Source organism: Mesoplodon bidens, assembly GCF_964165515.1.
Source record: "Mesoplodon bidens genome assembly, chromosome: 4".
Taxonomy (NCBI): Eukaryota; Metazoa; Chordata; class Mammalia; order Artiodactyla; family Ziphiidae; genus Mesoplodon; species Mesoplodon bidens.
Window position 1 is genome coordinate 147,303,335 of NC_138160.1, and position 23,128 is coordinate 147,326,462.

The window sequence follows — 23,128 nt, forward strand, 5'->3', positions numbered from 1 at the left end:
CTGACTGGCTGGACCGCATGCTCCAAGCAGAAGGGCCAGGAAGGCGGGGGTGGGGGTGGTCCTTATAGGGCCTGGGGGCCGGTGGAGAGTCTGGCTGTGCAGCCTCAGGTGGATTGGTCCCTGTGGTTCTGTTTTTTCCCACAGACCCCCGGAGGGTAGCTTGGCAGGCAGGAAGTGGAGCCTCCTAGGAGAGGACTGGGACCCCCTGAAGGCTCACTGTGCAGGTGGCTGTTCCCTTTGGTCCCGCCGCCCCCTGGACTCGTGCACCTATAGCTTCAGGGCGCCCTGCCTCCTTGTCTGATGTCAGCCAGTCGGCCTGGTGGGCCTTTCTCTAACACTTGGTTCTTAATCATTTTGGGTCCTCGACAGCTTTGAGAACATGACTGCAGTGGAGCTTTGCCCCAGGAACGTCTACATTATGCTACAGACTTAGTGTGTGACTTCAGAGGGCCTGTGCTCTTGGGTGCCCGTCCAGAGCTCCGGGTGAAGAGCCGCCGCTCCGAGGCCCCTGCTAGTTGGGCAGGCCCTGGACAGCAGGGAGGCTCTGCCGACCCGGGCGGGGGGCCGTCGGCAGTCGTCCCCATCAGGGGTGCTCCGCTCCACCTCTCGGGGCTGGGACTGTGCGGCCCAGGCGGGCTCGTGGACGCTGCAGGAAGAGGCCAGGATGGCGCGGGAGGTCTCTGCTTCTTGCCTCCCTCCTTAGGGGAACAGCTTGCTGGAGAGTGGAGCCCCCAGAGACCGGCCCCATTCCACACACCAGCCCCCCCCAAGGGTGCCCCTTTACACAGGCTTCTAAAGGGGTGCTCGTGGTGTGAGCACCCCTTCCCGCTGCCGTGGTGACATGACGGCCGGGGCCAGGGCACAGGGCCGACTTCTCTCCAGGGAGGCGGCAGGAGCCCATGGCCACGTGGGGCTGGCCCTGAACCTTTGGCACTGGTGTGGGTAGCGGATCCGCAAGAAGACGGGGACTCCAGTAGGTCAGAGGTGGTTCTAGGCTGTGCCGTCTTTCCCTGTGGCTCTTTGCGGGGAGGCTTCTGTTGCTGGACCCTTGGGGGCTGTGAGCACAGGAAGCAGAGGACCAGCTGCTGGGTGTTCACCTGGCTCGCCCGTCCCCTCAGCACTTGGGGTGAGCTGGTAGAGGGAGGCTGCTTTGGGGGGCCCCGCCCAGGTGGGCCCCTGTGGTCTAGCTGCTGGTGGTGCCCAGCCGTGCACCTGTCCCACAGAGTCGGGGGCAGAATCCTGGCAGCTGACGGCAGCGGGCACCTGTCCCGCAGCCCTGGCTGTGCGGCGAGGTGATGACGCGGTGTACGCGGTGTTGATGAGGAGCAGGCCCGGCAAGGTGTCAGACGGGGCTCCTACCCAAGGGCGCGCTGGCTGCGTGGGGGCGGGGTGACTGTGCACTCGCTGTCTGCCCTGCCCGCCCTGCACCGTCGCCTGGTGAGGTAGGTGGTCTTGCTCCTGCTCAGAGGGAGCACAGGCTGGAGTCCACCAGCCCGGCCTTCCCGGCGGCCCGGTGCAGGGCTGCTCACTGCCTCTGTCCCTAGTGGGAGCCCCCCTGACCTGGCTCATCAACGCCAGAGTCCAGGCTCCACCCTCAACCCTCAGTTTCCGAGGCGGAGGTTCAGGCATTGCACATGGTTTAGAAAAGCTGCCCAGGCGGCTTGGGTTCCAGGAGGTCTAGGAGCCGTTAGTCATGCGCAGTGCCTGGGAACCGGGCAGGCACTCAGTAAATGCTGACTGTGGAGATTAAAGGGCGATCAAAGAGCTGCGGTGCCGGCGTGCGTTGGGGCCAGGCCGGGCCAGGCCGGAGCCAGGCCTTCCAGGCAGGGGGGCGGCGACCTGGGGAGGCACCTGGCTCTGGTGGGGACAGAGGAGAGGCCCCGCCTGCTGGCGCCCCCAGCCCCCGCGCCGCAGCGGCCCTGCGGGAAGCTGCGAGGCGCTGGAGCGGGAGTGGGTCGGTGTGGCTTGCCTGTCTGTATCTGACTCACCGTGTACTCTTCTTGAATCCCTCAGGGGAGTCTTAGCCTGCAGCCGCCTGGGACCTGCTGACACTTCCTAGTAGTTTAAAGGGACAGCTCCATTTAAAACTCTCACCTGCTGCCTTACTTTTTCGCTTTATGGAAGATTTTCTCTAGCTGAGTCTGAATCAGGTGGATTATACTTTGTAGGGGTCGTGGGAGGCGGAGCAGGGCGGCCCCGAGATGCCATTTGACCGTGTCCCCCTCCCGCCCGGCATTGCAGGACGCCAGCAGGGAGAGCGGCAAGGCCTGCAAGGCCCACAAGACGACCAAGGAGCACCGGGAGCGGCCGCGCAAGGACTCAGAGAGCAGGGGCGCCTCCAAGGAGCCGGAGCGCGAGCAGGCCAGGAGCGCCAAGGACGCCGCGCGGAAGCTGGGCGAGGGCCGGCCGCCCAAGGAGGAGAAGGCCCCGCCGCCCAAGGCCGCATTCAAGGAGCCCAAGATGGCCCTGAAGGAGACCAAATTGGAGAGCATGTCCCCCAAAGGCGGGCCCCCACCGCCGCCCCCGCCCAAGTCTTCCAGCAAGCGGCCGGCCGCCGCCGACTCACCCAAGCCCAGCGCCAAAAAGCAGAAGAAGAGCAGCTCCAAGGGGTCCAGGAGCGCCCCGAGCACCTCACCCCGCACCTCGTCTTCCTCCTTCTCGGACAAAAAGCCAGCCAAGGACAAGGGCAGTGCCAAAGGGGAGAAAGTCAAGGCTGAGAACGAGCCCAGAGAGATCAAAAAGCCTCCGGAGGTGGAGGAGTCCAACTCGGAGGACGAGGCCTCCTTCAAGACCGAGGTGAGGTGGCTCCTTGCCCCACCCTTCTCCCCTTCCCACACCTCACCCTCATCCTCTCTCTGCGGGCTCTGAGCCGCCCAGAGGTTACAAGGAGGCTGGGCACCCACTTGCTCCATGTAGCTTTGGGCAGCCTCCGTGCCTTGCCAGGCCTCAGTTTCCCCTTACATTGGGGGTGATGAAACCGCCTCGTGAGATCTGTGTGGACGGTGCTTGGGATGAAGGGTCCCAGTTGAGCGTGATACTGGTACCTGCATTCACAGCTTTTCTCGGGCTGCCCCCTGTGTGGGCCGGGGTCTCACTGGCCGCTTTGGGGTCAGGGTGGGCGATTGTGTCTCACCATGGAGTCTTTACCCAGCTGCCGCAGGCTCGGTCAGCCAGGGCACCCCCTCCCTCCACTCGCCACTCGTGGTGTGGTGTCCCTGTGTGTTTTCATCCCACTCCCTGGGTCTGGGAGCCAGAGGTTTTGGGTTTTTCCTGCAGCAGCATTTCCATGTGGGTCTGAATGTCGCCATCAGAGACGGCTTGAGTCACAAAGGAGCTAGGAGCCAGATTGTTGACTGGTTAGCCAGACCTCTCTGGGCCTTGGAGGGCCATGTCATTTCTGCATGCTGTTTGGCCTCTGGTACTCAGCGAACAGGGACTTGGAGGGATGGATGGATGGACGCATAGTTGGATGGACGGATGGATGAGTGAGCCATTGACCCCCTCACCTGTATCACCAGCCCCGGCCCTCAGTGGCCTTTTTTAAAAAATTAATTATTTATTTACGGCTGCATTGGGTCTTCGTTGCTGTACGCGGGCTTCTCATTGCGGCAGCTTCTCTTGTTGTGGAGCACGGGCTCCAGGCACGCGGGCTTCAGTAGCTGTGGCACGTGGGCTTCAGTAGCTGTGTCTCAAAGGCTCTAGAGCGCAGGCTCAGTAGTTGTGGCGCACGGGCTTAGCTGCTCCACGGCGTGTGGGATCTTCCTGGACCAGGGCTCGAACCCGTGTCCCTTGCATTGGCAGGCAGATTCTTAACCACTGTGCCACCAGGGAAGCCCTCAGTGGCCTTTTATAGTTCCCAGACTTATTCACTCTCAAAGGCAGAAGCTTTGTCTCCAGCTTTGCTGCTCAGAGAGCCACTGGGACTTTGCAAGTGGTTCCCAGAGGTGAAGCCAGAGGTGGTCTGTGTCGGTAGCACCGATGTTGTGAGCGTGCGGCTTCCAGGGGCACCTCGTTGGAGGTGGCTGGGGGTGACAGTGTGGCTCCTGGGTAACAGTGCATCCCCACAATTAGGGACACACACAGGGCTGGTGATGTCACATGCTTAGTGCTTCTTGCGCCCGGGAGACTGTCTGCCAGTGAACCTGAGGATGGCAGGATCCCGGAACGTCTTTCTTACTTGGAGACTCCTGGGAGTCCAGGGCCCTCCCAGCCACCTCTCGGTTGCCGGAGGTTCTTTGGGTGCTTCATAGCGCCCCATCTAGCATCTTTCTCTTCCGTCTGCTCAGACCCAGAGCTCTGGTCTGGTGCCCTTCCCTCCTGTCCGCCTCAGGTGCTTCCAGAGAGACCTTCCTGTGCCTAGGGCTGGTGCACCTGTGTAGGGAAGAGGTGGAGGCCTCCCTGAGCCCTGCCTCCCCAGCTGAATGTTGGCGCCCTGGCCCCGGGTGTCCACCCTGACGTCCTGCTGTGATGGTTGTGAGCACCCGTGCCACTATGGGCAGCTACCTCCGCCTGCTCGGTGGAGGGTGGGGGCTGGCTGGGTGTCCAGTGTCTGTGGCCTTGGCCACCTCGGCCCTGAGGCTGGAATCTCTCAAGGAAGCCCAGGGCTTTCTCCTGGCTGAAGAGGCGCATCCCGCGTGCTGAGAGACTTCTGAACGGCGAGTCTGGGCCATCAGCATGCCCGGGGGATCTCTAGGGCTGCTGGACAGTGACTCACATGTCCTGACCCTGGGACCTGGCGAGGCACAGATGGCCATGGTGAAGGGGGCGAGACGACCTTCCAGACCCGGGCCTCCCCAGCTGCCCTTGCCTGTCTCCAGCCGTCCCACGCTGGAGGCCGAGTGGGCGCCACTGCCGGAAAGCTCTGACCGCTGCGTGGAGCTCGAGTCTCCTCCTCGCCCTCGGCCCTCAGAGGGGCCAGGCAGCTCCTCGTCTGAGTCCCAGGCCGAGCCCCCCAGCTCCTCTGGCTGCTCCTGTGGGGTCTCCTTGGCTGTGGGGTTCCTGACACTCAGTCCCTTTCAGTCACAGGCCCCGGAGCACTGGGAGCACAGCAGGCCCTCCACCCTCCTTCCGGACGCCCCGTGTGGCCTGAGCCCCAGGACACGTCGGCAGCCCCTCGAGGGCTTTTCTGACCCCCAGGAACCATTAGGCTCTTGGGGCTGAAACCACTTCCAGATTCCCGCCCCCCTCCACACCCCACCCCTTGGATTCATGTGGAAGGAAAGGGGATGAGTGTGGCTGAGAAGCCCGCCTGGCCTGGGCCGTCAGGACAGAGCAGGTGCTGCCCTGCCCTGGACCTTCCTGAGCCTGTTGGCCCAAGCCTGTGTGCTGGTGGCCTCCCAGCCAGGTCTTCCCTGCCCCGGAGCTCTGTCCGAATTCCCTGCCCCAGAGGTCGGAAGAGCAATTGGCATCCACCTCCATGTGCTCAGCAGAGGCCAGCAGGGCAGCTCTTTTACAGATGGGGGAACTGAGGCTTAAAAACAGGGGCTGCCTTGGCCAGTTGGTGAGAAAGCCAAGGTCAGAAGCCAGGACCTCCGAGCCAGAATAAGAACTCAGGGATATGCATGCAGGGGGGACCATGTGGCCCCAGGCCCGTTTTTGGGGGTGGGGAGGGTCACACACTGGTCTGAGTGGTACCCACCCAGTGGACAGTGGTTGATGGCAGTCTACGCGGGTTTCCCGGGGAGGGTTCCTCAGGGCACACCACTGGCCCGTGTGAAGGTAGCAAGTCGGGCGCGTTGGCAGGGGCTTGCTGGGAGAGCCCGGAGCAGGTCGGGCTGGGCGGTGGCAGACCCCAGAGGAGGGAGCCCTCAGCTCTTCAGCTGGGAAGCATTCTGTGCCCAGGCGGTGGGATCCTTCTCTGAGTCTGCTGAGGAGAGACCTGAGCCTTCCCGGGTCTCCTTCTGGGAGCTGGGGCTGCCCTCGGCCCACGGGCCAGCGAGAGGGGCTCCTCTCCTGGGGTCTCCTCTCCTGCGGCACGTGCCAGGATTGAGGAGACACTGCTGGGTGCCTCCGCCTGTCTCCTGGCCCCTTCCAGGTGCTCAGGCTGCTCAGCTCTCCCAGAAAGTCCCCGAGGACAGAAGGCTGGACGGCGTCTGGGCACCCTGGGCTGGCAGGCTTTCTGAGCCATGGACTGCCCACTGGAGCCCAGTCTGGCCCAGCCCCCGGCCCTGGGCTTATCACCCTGCTGCACATACCTGTGCAGGAGCCTGTTGGTTTCTCCTGAGGGCCCAGAGCAGACGCCACCCAGTTCTGGCTCAGCCCCTTCCCCACACAGGCCTCTCAAGTGGGAGGTGCCGCCCCACGCTACTTACGTCCTAGTATCCTAGGGCCTGGGCTCCTAGTTTGGGCTTTTACTGCCCCCTGGTGGCCAAGTCAGGGCTAAAGGAAGAGGGGAAGGGGGATGTGACCAGCTCTGGATGCAGTGGGGCTGGCTGTGAGTCCACCATGTCCTCAAGTGATTGCCACTTGCCCACACACTCATCATCACCTCAGGGGCACCCAGTGACAGGGAGACAGCTTGTTGTCGCTACTCAGCCTCAGGACAGACTGAGGAAATGAGGGGCAGGATGAGAACCCACCCGCCTTTCCTGTTCGGACCTTCCAGCTGTTGGCCGCAGCGCCGCAGCGCACACCAGCCAGCTGTGCTCTCGCCGGAGGAGGGCAGGGCCCACAAGTGAGAGCAGCCACAGTCGCCTGCCCCCCGCCCGCCCCCAGTCCCCCTGCGGCGAGAGCTTGCCTCGGCCCCGTCCTCCTGCCTGGGCAGGTGGGAGCACCAGGCGTGGCTGGAGATTTAAAGTCCCTCAGTGGGAAAAGAAAGGTCATTGGTTGCATTTTGAATGCACACTGGCAGCATCCTGGGGCTGGGGGGAGGAGGTGGGATGGGGTCAGGGTCTCGAGTGCCGGGGCCTGGCGCCTTGGCGGCCTTTTGAGTGCGTATCTGGGGCGTCCTGCCTGGCTGTCCCTGCCACCGGAGGGCTCCTTTTCTTTGGACTGAAAGATGACTGTTGTCCTCTCTCCCTGCTGCCCCGCCTGCCCTGCCGTGGGGTGAAGTCCGCCCAGTCGAGCCCATCCAACTCCAGCTCCAGCTCCGACTCCAGTTCGGATTCGGATTTTGAGCCGTCTCAGAACCACAGTCAAGGTGCGTGCTGGGAAAGGAGAGAGCCAGGGTGGGGACGCATGGGGCTGGTTTCTGGTGGAAAGGCTCACTGCTCTGGGAGCAGCCCCCTGACCTCTCCGGAGGCCAGTGGGGCACTGGGTCTGGTATGGAGTCCAGGGGTTCACAAGGAACGTCCCGACGTGGACTTGCTCCTGCCTGAGTTTCAGCACACCCTGAGTCTGAATGCTGCTGCCACGGCCGGAAAAACCCGAGGGCAGGGGGTGAGGGAGGGTAGGGAGGCTCGGGCGTGGGCTGAGCTTGCCCAGGTTTTCACTTCAGGATACGCTGTTTGCCTGGACCGGGCCCCAGAGATCCGTGTCCATAGGTGTGTGGACGCTCAGGGGGCAGGTATTAAGAGCAAAACCGGCACAGGTCACCCGACCACCAGCTGTCCGTCGCCTGGACCCTCAGCTTTGCCCCATCTGTGCGACAGGGCTTTGTGCTGTGCTTTGTGGGTGTGTGGCGGAGGGCCCTGTTGGGACTTGGGCCCTGCCCTTGCCAGAAGCCTCCTCTCCAGCTCCTCCCAGATGGAGGCTCACTTGGCCAGCGCAGGGTCCCTTCCTCTGCCTCAGCCACCCAGCCGAGCGCTCCGCTCGGCCCAGGCCCCCACAGCCTGCAGTGCTGCCTTCTCCCTGCCGGCCGCCTGGGGTACTTGTGGGGAGGCGGCACCAGACCCATTTCCTGCCCCAGAGCGGATAGGGCCCCCGGCCCGTCGACCCCTGCCCACCCTCACACTGGAGGCACCTCTTCTGGTGGATCGGATTGAGAATTTCCTCCAGGGCCTGCAGTCCTTTTTGGAGGGTGGGGGAGAGCTGGGGGAGGCGAGCGTAGTCCGGGGGCCCGACATAAAGACATGCAGTCCTGAGGGGGCTGGGGGATGGGGTGCTCCAAGCCCACACTCTCTCCAACGGTTCTTATCTACGGGGAAGGGAGGGGGAAACCTGCCGTGCACGGGATCACATGACCAAGGTAATTGAGGGCTTTGTGTCCCTCTGTTGCCTTGGTAACAGGAATATAAACCAAGATGCCGTCTGTAGGGGACTGGAACCGAGTGTCTCTGGAGAAAGGGGAGGACGGTGGGCCGGGAGCAGTGGAGGGGCCTGCCACGGGGCTGGGCAGGCCCGAGGAGTGGCGCAGGCTAGGGGGCTGGTGTTCTGTGGCCCACGCTTCGGGCCGCCTCGCCCTCCTCAGCCAGGGCTGGTTCGTCCTGCGTGCAGGCAGAGCTCTGATCCCAGCACCCGGAGCAGAGGAGGGCTGCTCCTTCCCTTTGCAATGCAGGGGCCCTGCGGTTCTGTCTGGGGCCAGGGGCCAGAGGCCTGTGAGCAGGGCCAGGAAGGTAGGGGTGGGGGGAGCCAGGGGTCTCTTAAGGAGGGGGTGGCCACGGGGGCAGTGCTTGGAGATGGGCGGCAGGCCCCACCTGGCCAGAGGAACCTCCGAGGTGGGTTTGCCTGGGTGCATTTTGGGGGTCGTGGCGTCAAGGAGCTCCATGTGGCCCTGGGGGTGGAGGGGACTCTGGGGTGCAGGTGGAGCCCTGAATCCCCTTCTCTCCCCCTCCCTCCCTCCATGCCTCCCTCGCGGCCCTCACCAGGACCCTTGCGCTCCATGGTGGAGGACCTGCAGTCCGAGGAATCTGACGAGGACGACTCTTCATCAGGCGAGGAGGCCGCTGGCAAGACGAACGCAGGGAGGGACTCCAGGTGCCTGGGCCGGAGGGGAGGAGTGGGCGTGGGCGCACCGGGGCAGCTCTGCCTGGCCCTGCTGTAATCGTGGGGCCTCCAGGAGGTGGGCCAGGGCAGGGGCTCCCCGGGGTGAGGCAAAGGGAGCCTCTGAGCCCACCGGGTGGCGCCCTGCCTAGGCATTGAGGTGGGCCTGGGGGCCTCGGGGGGCATCCTTCCTCCCATTGCTGGAGGGTGTGGCTGCCTGGCAGGGAGGGGCAGGACGCTCAGGGAGAGGAGTCCATCACCACCCGAGAAGGAGGGCGAGGCGGTGCCCAGCAGCCCGAGGACCAGCCTTGGTCCCAGGCGTACGGGGCAATGGGGGCTGGTTCCTCTGCTCTCGGGCCAGGGGTCCCTTCCCCCTTCCCCAGGTGCACTGGCCCAGGGAAGATGACGTGTGGCCTTCCCCCAGAGGGGTAAGCTGAGGCCCCTCCTTTGGACACCCCCAGGCCTTGGGAGCGAGCCCACCTCAGGGATGGCTGTGCGTTCTCAGCCTCCAGCCCAGTGCAAGTGCCAGCCTTGGCCCCAGGACTGTGGGGTGGGCTCAGCAGACTCAGGGTTTGGGCCCCGCCCAGCAAGGGGCAGGCGTCTGATGTCACCACGCTGGCACCTGTGTCCCTCCCTCCCTCCCTCCCTCCCTCCGGGGCGTTGGGCTCAGGCTGCCGCCAGCAGTGACTCTCCTGCAGGGTGCTTCACCGCACCGGGCATTCTGAGCCTGCCGCGAGCAGCGAGCCCCGCCAGGTCCCAGAGCCTCTCAGAGCGAGCGTGCTCATCTCTGGGTTCTTTGCTCTTTGAAGGCAGCTCAGATGCAGCATTCTTTCTTTCCTTTTCTTGTAAGCTGGCAGTGGCCGCCTAGAGCTGGCTGAGGGGGTCTCCTGAGCTGTAGGGGGAGCGCTGGGCGCTGGCCTGGCCCCAGGGAGTGGCCGAGTCCGTCCCAGAGCCCCAGAGCATTGTTTGCAGGGTGGGCCCCTCCCCTGAGCACAGGGTGGCCTGACAGGGTGTCGTGTCTGCGTTCAGGTTGAGCTTCAGTGACAGCGAGAGCGACAACAGTGCCGACTCCTGCCTCCCCAGCCGGGAGCCCCCTCCACCCAAGAAGCCACCCCCACCCAACAGCAAGGTAACGTCCTAGAGGCCGGCTGAGGGTCGGGCCTGGGGTTTCTCCAAGCGTCTGAGGCTCAGGGTGGTGGGCACAGAGGAAGGTCATTTCACCCCCAGGCCCCAGAGATCATCTGGTCCCCAGGAGGGGCTGCCCTTAGAGTTGGGTCCAGGGCCAGAGGAGGGAGGACAAGCAGGCCTGGGGCCTGGGAAGGCGGTGGCCCTGGGGGCTGGGCAAGCGGGTGTGGGCTAGCGCTCACGCAGACCTGGGGGTCACCCTGCAGACATCAGGCCGCCGGAGCCCGGAGCCCTGCAGCAAGCCCGAGAAGATCCTCAAGAGGGGTGCCTATGACAAGGTGGGGGCTGGGGCGGGAGGGGTGCTATGACAGGGTGGGGGCTGGGTGGGTGGGTGGGCCTATGACAAGGTGGGGGCTGGAGTGGGGGGGGCCTATGACAAGGTGGGGCTGGAGTGGGGGGGGCCTATGACAAGGTGGGGCTGGAGTGGGGAGGGGCCTATGACAAGGTGGGGCTGGAGTGGGGAGGGGCCTACGACAAGGCGGGGCTGGGGCAGGGTTGGGGGAGGCTATGACAGGGTGGGGGCTGGGAAAGTGGGGAGGGCCTACGACGGTGCGGGGCAGGGGAGTACCAGCCTGGAGCTGATGGGGGAGCATCAGCCTGGAGCTGACGTGGGTGTGGTCACAGGGCAACGCTGGGCCGCCCGCTGAGCGCCTCTCTGTCCCCCAGGCCTACACTGACGAGTTGGTGGAGCTGCACCGGAGGCTGATGGCACTGCGGGAGCGCAACGTGCTGCAGCAGGTACTGGATGCAGCTACCCACCCCGCGGCCCCGTGAGGGCAAAGCATCTCAGAGGAATCCCGGGCGGGGTGCCCCTGAGGCCCGTGGGCTGCTGACCCTGTTAGGCAGCCCCAGGGAATCACCCTCCATTCTCCTCGAGGGCCTGGTGGGGGACGGGGTCCACCCCAGCCTAGCGCCCTGTCCGCTGAAGCCACTTGCCACCACCCTCCAGATTGTGAACCTGATCGAGGAGACCGGCCACTTCAACGTCACCAACACCACCTTCGACTTCGACCTCTTCTCCCTGGATGAGACCACCGTGCGCAAGCTGCAGAGCTACCTGGAGGCGGTGGCCACATGACCCTGGGCCGGGTGCCGGGCCGCGTCCCCGGGGTCCTGGGAGGCCACGTCTGGGCCCCGCCTTCCCTCCTCTCTCGACTTGCCCGCCCGCAGCACTGCCTTAGTGACCGCCCTGTCCTCGGCCCACACGGCCAGCTGCACTTTCCTCGTCGGGAGCCCCGGGGCCGAGGGGGCCAGGCCGGCGCTGCTGCTCCCCGACACCCTGGGGCCGTCACCTGGGCCCCCCTTGGAAAGTGGCTTGTGTACTCCCGAGGGGGAAGAAACGTGCCCTGCGGTGGGGGCCTCGCTCCTCGGTGGGGCGTGTGGCACAGCTTCACTGCCCGGGCCCCTCTGAGAGGCTGGGGCACTGCCTCCGGCCTCCCCCAACGGTTCGGAACACCCCGCCGCGCCCCAGGACCTCAGAGGGCTCCTGCCGCACCAGGACGGGCCCGGCTCGTCCTCCGCGTCAGCCAGACACGGTCCCGTGTCGGCTCTCACTGTGCTGGGACTCCGTGCTGTATAGTTCTCCTCTCTCTATTATATATATATGTCTGCACTGTAGGTACCGAGCGGTTCCCAGGTGTGCATTTCCAGGGCAGCAGTGCACGTGGGGGTGGGGGGTGTAAGGCGGGACTTGTAGGTTGCGATGTCTCCGCTGGCCTTGGCGTCGGGCTGAAGGCCGGGCTGGAGCACCAGCTCACCCTTTCCAGGTGCAGGGAGGACGCCTCCTGCCGCTCCTGGGGCGGTGAACACTGCGCGCCACCGTCTCCAGGAGCCGCCCTCCCGGCCCCCAGCCAGCCGCGGGCCGAGACTGGGTCGGCGTCCTGGGGCTCGTCCTCTTCCTCCTTCCATAGGATCCTCTTCCTTCTGTTGACCGAGTCTTCGAACTTTGGAAAAAATGAGCTTTTGCCAAATAAGACGGGATAGTTTGTGGAGTTTTTTGAGGAGCGTCAGGACTCAGAACCAGCCCCTCGTGCCTGGGCCCCGGCCGGCGGTAGGCCCAACCACCCCTGCAATTCACGCCGGTCCGGGGCTGGAGACCCAACTCCTCGCACGCCTGAAACTCTCCAAGGGCCAAGCCAGCTCCTCCCTCCTGGCCAGAACGCCCTCACAGAGTCAGCCCACCTTGTGGGGGGCTCCTGGGGGCTGGGGACCTCGACTCAAGGCTCCTCTGGTCCCCACCGGCTCCAGGAGAGGAGGCTGGGGCTGGAGCCAGGCTCACTTCTCTCCCACCCACTGTCGGACGGACCCTCCTCCCCCCAGTTTGTGAATTCCCACGTGGGGCGTGCCACGCTCCCCTTCCCTGTGGTCCCTGACCATTGTCACTGCTCCGATTCTGTCTGTCAGGCAGACCCCAAACACTCCCTCGGGAGCCCCGCCTCCAAGGCTTCCCCGAACGCCAGCCTTCCTGGTGAGATCCCAGGACTCGGGGAAGGCCCGAGAACTTCCAGAGGAAACTGCCGTGACTCCTCGCCATCTGCTCTGATTCTCTCCCAGCCCCACTGCCTTGAGGTATTAGGAAGAGGGCAGGCCTGTGTGGCAGGCTCCGTGCTGCCACCGTCCCCTTCTCCAGGCAGGCCAACAATACTCCGAAGTGGGGCACTTCTCTTCTCTGGAAACTCTTAAGACATTGGACAGAAAGGACTGGCCCGAGAGCAGCAGCTGCCTGGCCTTCTGTGCACAAAGGCCGCTGGGGGTCGTGGGTGGGAGCCTCAGCCCAAGGGCGCTAGTCTTTCTCCTTCTGGAGGATCTCCTGGTAGGGGCTGTAGGCCCTCCCGGCTCTGTGACTCGGGCAGCCCTCTGCTCAGGAGCCAGGCTCTGCCCCTGAGGCAGCTAGAGGAAGGCCGGGCTCTCGGGCCTGCCCTTTGCAGCAGCAGCAGCAGCAGCATCTGGCCCTGCCTGCTGTTTCCAGGGCCTTTGGAAGCACCAACCTATTTTTTTTTACCTCCTCTGGCCAGAAGGCCCCAGTGCTGTCCTCCAGAGCTACTCTGGGCCCAGTGCTGGCCCTGTGACCACCTGATGGACGTGCCAGGCAGCCAGGGCCCCGACCACGGCATTCCCAGCTGCTCCCCCCACCCCACCCCCAGCTGCCCGGCAGCTGGGCCCACCAGGGCTCTGGGGACGCTTCCATAGGAAGGGGCCGGCACTTTGTGATTGCCGTGTGTTTAGTGTTAAGCCCCCTGACCCCAGTGCAAATCCCGGTGTTTTGCTATCTCCTGAAGAAAATGTAAACCGACGCCTGAAAGCAAAAGGTATCGAATACCTTTCTTACCCACAAGGGTTTTTACAAAGAATGTGTCTAACTAGGAACTAGGACACTCATCGGCCCAAGACCAACTCCTGGATAAGAGGAATAAAGGAGAATTGTGTTTGTAATAAGTTACAGGATTGTTTCTGTCCTGGATTTTAAACTTTTTTGTTAAATTGTGAAATTATGGAGGAGTTTTATAGAAAAAAAGTGAAATAAAGTCAGATGGGAAAGCAGAGTTATGTGTAGAGCTTCATGCATCTGCTTGGTTCCCTCCATTGTGGAGTTGGTGGGTGGAGCCACAAAGCACCATGGGGTTCCTTGTCTTCTCTTCCCGTCCCAGTGCTTCCAGATCAATGACCAGGAAGAGGAGAGAGGGTTGAAACCAAGCCTGTTGGGCATGAGGAGTGGGGACAGGGAACGTGAGCAAGGCTGGCATCCTGGCCGGCACCACCAGAAACCCAAGAGGCGTGAGATGGCAGAGAACTAAGTGTCTGGTCCTGCTTTTGATGGTGTGTTCTTTTCTTGAAAGCAGGCAGCAAGTTTTGGGTTGAAAAGCAAGCCTAACTTCACAATGTGGATGAATGGGTGGGTGGATGAGTGAGTGGATGATGGTAGGGGGGTGGTGGATGGAAGGGTGGATGGGCAGGTAGATGGATAGATGGATAGGTGGGTAGATGGATGATAGAAAATGTGAGACATCCTTTGCCAGGGGCCAGGGTGCTTGTCTGCCAGTTTGTCTATGGTAGGTTTTGCTCTGGACTTGGTGTGGCAAAGCTGAGTGAACCCCAAGGGGATGGCTCTCCCAGGCCCTATCTAAGCAGCCCTGTCCACTCTGTGGGCTCCAGTCCCACCAACGGAGCAGAAGTTCCATTCCTGAGTGGTCAGCATTTCAGGCCAATACCCTCTGCCCACAGCAGCTAATTAAAATCACTTTTGTCAGTTGGCAGCCACTTGGGGAGACAGCTGGCCACACCAGGGTACTCGGGAGCGTTTCTTCTTCTAGTCAGTAGCCAGAATTTCCATTTCCAACATCAAGGCTATGTCTTTCCTACCAGAGATTCTGCAGGCCTTTTGGGACAGTTTCTCATATGCGCTCCTAAATTAGGGACACAGAGTGAAAGAGGGTCTAGAGTGGTTCCCACAGCTCCCAGACCCCCATAACAGAGTAAAGGACGACTTACGTGCAAAAATATAATAGGGCTTGCTACGAGCCAGGCGCTGGGCTGAGAGTTATCTCACAGATTCCACAAACACTCGATGAGGGTAGGGACTGCTGTCAGAATCCCCACTGACAGATGAAGAAGCAAACAGCCTGCAAGCGTTGACCTGCCTACAACAATACAGCTAGTAGGCGCATTCCTCAGACTCAAGACCAGGTATGTGTTCATTTTGTTGCTTACAGTCAATCTTTGTATTTACCCATATACTGACTCCTTGGGGTCCCCTTCTTTCTTTCAGTGTTTCTATCTGGAATCATTTTCCTTAAGCCTGAAAAAATCTCACTAGCATTGCATTTAGTGCAACAATGAATTCCCTCAGCTTTTGTTCATCTATAAACATCTTCATTTCATCTTTATTCTGTAAGGATATTTGCATTAGGTATAGAATTGTAGATTGGCAGGTATGGTCTGTCCCCACTTTCCACGTGCTGCTCCATCGTCTTTTGGCTTCCATTGTTTCTGTGGAGAAGTCAGCCATTCAGTCTCATTGTTGCCCCTGTGGGTATCGTGTGGCTTTCATCTCTGGTGTCTTTAAGATTTTGTCTTTTAGTTGGAAACAGTTTCGTGCATTTTAGTGATTTGTTTCTTCTATCGATGTGACATCTCTGCCCTTTTCAATGTTTTGCCTTGAATTTTTTCAAATCTTTTTTTCCCCCAAATTTTAAATGTATATTTTGGCGATGCGAGCACAAGTTCAAGGTTTTCAAGGGCACATGTGCAGTAAGCAGTGAACCTCATTCCTACTTCTTTTCCTTCTCCACTTTCTTATACAGCTCTTGAGAGCCATCTGTGCATGAAGAAGACATAGTTCCTTTACAAGTGGTAGCATCCATGCATCCTTTTCTCTTAATATATCTTAGAGTTCATTCCAAATTAGCATGTTGTGTAAATGCACAGTAATTGGCATAACTAGTCCTGCTGGTGGGCATTTAGACCACTTTCCCTCATTTAATTCTGTGACCACACGTAACTGTACACGTGCAGGTGTGTGACAGCATCTATGATTAACGGCCTTGGCAGTGGACTTGCCTAGTTTCTACCAAGTTTCTTGGTATTTATGTCTGTGTGCTTGTGTGTCTATGTGTATTTTTAGGAGCTCCTTATGGAATATGAAATGTAGGACTTTGCAATGTATTCTGTTCCCCCCAGTTTGCCTGCAGGTTTTGTTTATGACATTTCCCACCGTGCTGAAGTCTTTCCTTTCAGTGGCTTTAGAGGTTGTTACTTCTTGTCTAGGATGATTTTTCTATTTTGTTAAGTTCTCTCATGATTTATTCCCTCTCTCCTTTTTTCTTACTCACTTCCAGTTTGCCGTGAGCTAGGGCCCCACTGATGCGTTACTCAATTCCTGCATATATTTCGGTCTGTCCCTGACGTCTCTCTTCTGCATATCTATTTATGCCCCATCACTGAGCTTTTAGTTACTGCTGCTTTGTAATTTATATAATATCTGGTAGGTCTAGTCCCCCTTCATCAATATTCTTTTTAAAGAAATTTCCCAGATATTCTTGCATGTTTGTTTTCCATATAACCTAATCAGCTTTTGTTGTAAAATGTTTTTCTTTATCGTGTTCTGAAGTTTCACATTAACATTGTTTTTAATTCTAATTAAAAAAAAAAACATATCCTGGGTAGCATCTGGTAGACTCCCAGAGAACTCTCAACCATTGTGTCTTCAGATGTTGCTCGTCCCCTTTTCTCTTCTCCCTCTCTGGACCTCCTGTGACATAGATTGGAACCTCCAGGATTATTCACCTTTCAGATCTTTAACCAACTCCCATTATGCATATGTTACACATTTTGCAATTGTGCTACAGCTCTTGGATATTCTTTTCCTTCCTTCCTTCCTTCCTTCCTTCCTTCCTTCCTTCCTCCCTCCCTCCCTCCCTCCCTTCTTTCCTTTCTTTCTTTCTTTTTTCCTTTTTTTTTCTTCCTCTTCACTTTCCAGTTTGGGAAGTTTCTATTAACATATCTTCAAGGTCCCTGATTACTTCCTCAGCTGGTCCATTCTACTAATGAGACCCTCAAAGGCATTCTTCGTTTCTATTATAGTTCTTGATTTCTTTTTTTTTAATTTTCTGGGTTTTTTAAAATTAATTTATTTATTTTGGGGGGCTGCACTGGGTCTTCGTGGCCGCGTATGGCTTTCTCTAGTTGCAGTGAGTGGGGGCTACTCTTCGTTGCGGTGCACGGGCTTCTCATTGCGGTGGCTTCTCTTGTTGTGGAGCTCGGGCTCTAGGCACGTGGGCTTCAGTAGCTGTGGCGCACGAGCTCAGTAGTTGTGGCTAGGGGGCTCTAGAATGCAGGCTCAGTAGTTGTAGTGCAGGCTCAGTAGTTGTGGTGCACGGGCTTAGCTGCTCTGCGGCATGTGGGGTCTTCCCGGACCAGGGCTCAAACCCATGTCCCCTGCATTGGCAGGTGTATTCTTAACCACTGTGCCACCAGGGACGTTCTTGATTTCTAGCCTTTCCTTTTGATTTTCTCTTAGAGTTTCCATCTCCCTGTTCACATGACTCATCTGTTCTTGCATGGTGTCCAGTAGGGCCTTAGCTGTAGCATGCTAATCATATTAATCATAGTTGTTTTAGGTTCACAGTCTGATAAATTCAAAATCTCCACTGCCTTGGAGTGTGGTTCTGACCCTTGCCCTGTCTCTCCGGACTGTGTTTTTTGCCTTTTCGAATGTTCTATAATTTTTTTGTTGAAAGCTAGACACAGTATACTGGAGAAAAGGAACTGAGCTGAACAGGCCTTTAGGATGAGGGTTTATGTTCCTCTGGCCAGGAGTTAGGCTGCATTCACTGTTTGCTGTAGCTGGAGGTGTTCTTGTTTTTGTCTATCCTGAAACCGTGGGTTTCCCTAGTGACTCTTTGTATTTAAAATAGGGTCTGAGTCTTGCAGTCCTTCCCCCCCACTGCCATACGCGGGCCTCTCACTGTTGTGGCCTCTCCCGCTGCAGAGCACAGGCTCCAGACACGCAGGCCCAGCGGCCACGGCTCACGGGCCCAGCCACTCCGCTGCATGTGGGATCCTCCCGGACTGGGGCACGAACCCGCGTCTCCCACGTCGGCAGGCGGATTCCCAACCACTGCGCCACCAGGGAAGCCCCTTGCAGTCCTTTTTATCTGTAAAACCCTGTTATACAGGAGGCCTATTGGTGTGGTGGTAAAATGTGAGACAGGGGAAGCATTCTGTGGTCTCCACCTTTTAGGGAGCTTGTGCCCTTGGGCCGTGGCCTTCACAAGTGCTTCTCAGCTTTTTGTTTTGTTTCCTTTGGTATCCTTAGGTGAGAGGAAGCCTAGAGAGGGCTGGAGATGGGTGTTTCCCTTCCCCCAGGTCAATTGAAAGCTGGTAAAACCCACTTTGGTCAGGCCCTGCTAAGATAGTTTCCCTTGAGGGCAGGCCTTTGTTAAGAACAGAGTGCTCTGAGAAGTGTTTCAAAACAGTTACTTTCCCCCTCCTTCTGCAGGAAGCACCAGCGTTGATTTTATTTTTACTCTTTCTCTCAGATCTTCACTGTGAGAACCTGGAGGGCTCTTGAAATGTGTCCCCCCCACCCAAGCCTGGGTCTCCAGGTGTTCTTACCCCTCAAGCTCATCCACACTCACTCTCCAGCAGTGAGTCAGTTCCACACCCCATCGGACACTGGCTCCAGCTGTGGTTTCTGCTCCAGGTAAGCGGAGTGTCTCTGTATCCAGCTGTGGTTTCTGCTCCAGGTAAGCGGAGTGTCTCTGTATCCACCCCTCTCCTGTTTTTAGGGTAGGGGTTTGCTCTGCGACCTCAACTCACTGACGGACCCAAGAAGTGTCAACAATTCTCAATTTTTCAGCATTCTTTTTGTTGTGAGTACAGAAGTGACGGCCTCCAAGTCCTTTACCCGTCAGACTGCAAACTGCTCTAACCAACTCCCCTAGCTTATCTCTTGGATGTGATTTCCTAGTCCCCCTCCAAGGAAATAGCTCTGTTTCCCTGGGTGTCAGTTCTTCTGTGTCAGCCTCTTGTCTCCTGATGTTGGCCTCTCTGGACACTTCATGTTCCTTGTTTGTAAATGCGACTCTTTATTTATTTATTTATTTATTTAATTTTTGGCTGCGTTGGGTCTTCATTCATTGCGGTGCACGGGCTTCTCATTGCAGTGGCTTCTCTTGTTGCAGAGCATGGGCTCTAGGCTCATGGGCTTCAGTAGTTGTGGCATGCAGGCTCAGTAGTTGTGGTGCACGGGCTTAGTTGCCCCACGGCATGTGGGATCTTTCCGGACCAGGGCTCGAACCCGTGTCCCCTGCATTGGCAGGAGGACTCCCAACCACTGCACCACCAGGGAAGTCTGTAAACACGACTATTGAAGGAGGGTTCCCTTGAGTGTGTCCTGGGCTGTGACGGCCTCATCAGCCTCCCTCTGAGCCTTGCTTTCAGCCATGCCCACCCCTCCCCCACCATTCCCCTATCTGAGCCAGAGGCCCTGCTGTGCAGCACGATCACACCTACCAGTTAATTCTTACCTCTTTTCTATGGGTCAGGTGCTGGGTGGCATTTAGTATGTACCCTTTGAACCACAAGTGCAGTGTGTGAACCCCTGAACCCAGCCAGGCCCCCTCGCTGTCTCTTTCGGAGCCCTCAACGTGAAACTCCTCACCCACCCCAGCACTATGGACATTTCCGGGCCGGGCAGTCCTTCCCGGGGAGGGGCCATCCTGGGCACTGTGGGGTGTTGAGCATCATCCCTGGCCCCCCATCCACCAGTTGCCAGGAGCACCTGCCTGCCTAGCTGTGACAACCACAGATGTCTCCAGATGTGGTTGCCAGGTGTCTCCTGGGCTGGGGCTAGGAGGGGCAGAATCACCCAGGTAAGAACCACTGCTCTAGTGAAACCAAGGTTATTATTCTCCTACATTTAAAACGCTTCCCCAGAGAGGGGCATCTTAGTTCAAACCGGCTCCCTCACTGGGAGCAGCTCCCTTCCCTCTAGAAGGCGTCTCCTCTATCATCAAACAGGAGAGACAGGTGGGCAGGGGATGGGGTGGGTGTTGGCAGCCACTTCCTTGAGGAAAGGAGCCCACAGTGCTCTCCCGGCCCCTAGTATTTGTCATATTCCCTGTAAAATCTTTCAGTTTCAGCTAGGCTTCCTTGGGCACCACAGCCCTCTTCAGTTTCATGGTCACCCCTGTAAAGGCATCAAGTTCCAGGTGGGACCTTCCCTGCACCCCTAACAGGAGCCCCCATCACCACAGGACGAGGTGTCAGTAGCCGAGTCTGCTCTAAGGATACAGGGGGCCAAGTAGCATCGGAATAGCGGGAGGTCTTGACTGAGGAGCCCTGAGAACAGGGGTGCAATAGGCCCATCCCAAGGTGCCAGGAGAACTTCCATCCTGTCATGGACGCAGCCTCCCCTGCGTGTCAGACTCCCCGGAGGCACTGGTTTAAAACTCAGATGCCGGGGGTCCCCGCTAGGGAGATGGCATTTTTTTTTTTTTCTTTTTTTTTTTTACGGTACGCGGGCCTCTCACTGTTGTGGCCTCTCCCGTTGCGGAGGCTCCGGACGCGCAGGCTCAGCGGCCATGGCTCCCGGGCCCAGCCGCTCCGCGGCATGTGGGATCTTCCCGGACTGGGGCACGAACCCGTGTCCCCCGCATCGGCAGGCGGACTCTCAACCACTGCGCCACCAGGGAAGCCCGGAGATGGCATTTTAAGAAGCACCCCAGGGCCTCGGGTGCAGCGACCCTGCCCGGACCCGCTCACCCAGCTTGAGGATGGTCCACTTGAGGATCTTGGCACTGAGGTGACCTCCACGTTCACGGTGTCAGTGCCCTGCCTGCCCAATGAACTCCATGACCACAGGGTCTCCGTCGTAAACGACGTCTGACAGCCCGCTGGACAGGCTCTTGAGCTGCTGGCAGAAGGCGACGGCCTCGCTGATCAGCACATCCTGAGGCTCTCCCGTGTGCACGTTGATCGGGCACTGTTGTTTGGGGCTGAGGGGTCAGGGAGCTCCCAAGCCGCCCCTGCATCCACCAGCAGCCCCCAAACCCAGCTCCCCAGGCCGGGGGCTCCCCTTCTCAGGTCACGTGTCACTCTCGCCTCCACCCTGGGGGGTTGGGTCCCCACCCCCATTGCCTCCTAGGGGCCAGGCGGGCCACACGCAGATCCACCTGCCATCTCTCTGGATTCCCATTCCCGGCTCAGGTGGGCACCTTGGTGGGCACCTGCGCCCCAGCCTCCCCTGGACAGCCGCCTCTTGTTGACCCTGAGCCCCAGCCCCATGGCACACTGGTCAGTCTTCCTCCGGAACGGGTTCAAGGCCAGCTGGCTGGTCTTCAGGTCATCCAGCAATCTGTCCCAAACCCAGGGGTCGCCATAGAACGTGGTGGGCTTCACCTGCCGCAGCATGTCCGTCAGGGAGCCCTGTGCCACCCGATCATCATTCAATGATCCCCCTTATTGTTTGATACTTAGGTGGGTTGTTTTCTTCCCTCCACTTTTATTAGATAAAGTGTCAGGGTGAACATCCTCGTAGCTTCAGCTATGCCTACACACATGATTACTTGTGCTGTTGTCTGGATTGACTTGAAAATTCAAGATGGCACACCATTCATTCATCTTGACAGAACCAGGTGATGCCCTCTGATCCAGGTGGGGCCTCTCCCCTCCACTCCAGACTGTCAGCTACAACTGCCCACTCCTTGTGTCCCCGTCTAACAGGCATCTCAAATTCAACATGACCCAAACAGAATCCCTGATGTCATCTCCTACCCCAGCCTTCCACAATCTCAGTTAACGGCAGCTCCATCCTGCAAGTTGCACAGGCCAGAAATCTCGGCCATCCTCTGCACCTTTCATTCTCTCAGACACCTGATCCGTCAAGGCTCTGCCTCCAGAATCTGACTGCTTCTCATCCCCTCCCCAACTACCATCCAGGTCCAAAGCATCTTCATCTCAACCTCAACTGATGTTTCCACCCAGCCTGTTTTCCCTGAAGCCACCGAAGGGCGCCTGTGAGCACCTGAGTCAGGTTCGGTTCTGGGCTGCCCACAGCCCTCCAGGGCTCCCTCGGGGTAAAAGCCCCAGGTCCTCCCCTCACCTGCCCCCGCAGCCCACGAGGCCATGTCCCCTTCCTGCCCTCACCTTCTTCCACTCCCCCCACCCCCTCACTTTGCTCCAGCCAGAGTGGTCTCCTCTCTGTTCCTCCAGCTTGCCAGCCACGTTCCTGCCCCAGGGCTCTAACACTGCCCCATTACCTCTGCCTAGAGCACCTTCCACCAGACACGTAGCTCCCTCCCTCACCTCATTTAAGTCTTTCTTGAAATTTCTCTCTCATAGAGGTTCTCCTTGGCCACCATATGTTAAAATTTCAAGCCCCAGCCCTGACTAGTCCACCCCCTTAATGTTTCCGTTTTCTCTGGATCACTGTGTATTCACTGGATACTTTATTATGTTGACTGGACAAGCCCCTGGAAGTCTCTTATCCCCGTCCGAATCTGGAAAATGAACATTTATTCATTGAACACACACCTGAGGGGCCAGTGCTATCCTAGATCCTGGGGCCCACGTGGAACAAGGCAGCCCAGCCCCTCGCCCTTATGGAATTGACCAACTAAACAAATAAATGATACAACCATGGTAGCAGGCGGCCAATAGGGCTGGGCAGAACATTTTAAAAGGGTGTGTGACAGCGAGTGAGTCTGGGTGGTGAGTTTGGGGAGCCAGGGTGATCAAGAACGACCTGCCCATGGATGAGACTCGCTGGAGAAGAGACATAGTTAATAACAGCAACTATTAATTAGCATCAGCAATAATTAATGCTGATGCAATGCTTAGTGTGCCAGGAGCTATTTTTAAAATTAATTATAAAATTAATTATATTTTAAGAAAGACTTCCTGAGTCTTTTGTCTTTTTTGTTTTTAATTTTTGGCTGCATTGGGTCTTTGTTGCTGCGTGCGGGCTTTCTCTGGTTGCGGCGAGCGAGGGCTACTCTTTGGGTGTACAGGCTTCTCACTATGGTGGCTTCTGTTGTGGAGCATGGGCTCTAGGCGTGCGGACTTAGTAGTTGCGGCACGTGGGCCCAGTAATTGCGGTACACGGGCTTAGTTGCTCCGCAGCATGTGGGATCCTCCCGGACCAGGGATCGAACCCGCGTCCCCTGCATTGGCAGGCGGATTCTTAACCACTGAGCCACCAGGGAAGTCCAGGATCGATTTGCTATGCATAAACTCACGGAATCCTTGTAGCAAATCTTTGTGCTAGGTGCTATTATACATTTGAATATATTTATGTAAAAATGCCAGTATAAGAAATACATTTTAAATTTAAACTATAAAATGGATCTGTTCACATATAAATTTTAACATTTTAATATTATTTATATCTATCTATAATACCCCATTTTACAGATGGGGAAACTGAGGCACCGTGATGCTAAGTAGGTTTTTTTTTTTTCCACAAAAAAATCACACGAATTTAATGTACACATGTTGATGAGTGAAGCTAAGTGATTTGAGCAAGAATACGCGGGTAGTGGTGGAGCTGAGGTTCAAACCCATGAATTCGGGCAGCCTTAAAGAA

General features: G+C 58.3%; 1 protein-coding gene across 3 annotated transcripts in view; it reads left to right on the forward strand.

The window, feature by feature from the left end:
- Window positions 1-13,584, forward strand: part of MLLT1 (MLLT1 super elongation complex subunit) — a 121,524-nt gene extending 107,940 nt beyond the window's left edge. For all 3 annotated transcript variants that reach the window (XM_081233090.1, XM_081233089.1, XM_081233091.1), the window contains 7 exons: window positions 2,242-2,796; window positions 7,051-7,138; window positions 8,745-8,853; window positions 9,889-9,988; window positions 10,251-10,322; window positions 10,711-10,782; window positions 10,994-13,584. In XM_081233090.1, coding sequence (XP_081089216.1) covers window positions 2,242-2,796; window positions 7,051-7,138; window positions 8,745-8,853; window positions 9,889-9,988; window positions 10,251-10,322; window positions 10,711-10,782; window positions 10,994-11,122 — 1,125 coding nt within the window. In that variant the 3' untranslated portion in view covers window positions 11,123-13,584. The remainder of the gene's footprint in view (window positions 1-2,241; window positions 2,797-7,050; window positions 7,139-8,744; window positions 8,854-9,888; window positions 9,989-10,250; window positions 10,323-10,710; window positions 10,783-10,993) is intronic.
- The last annotated feature ends 9,544 nt before the right edge of the window (window positions 13,585-23,128 follow it).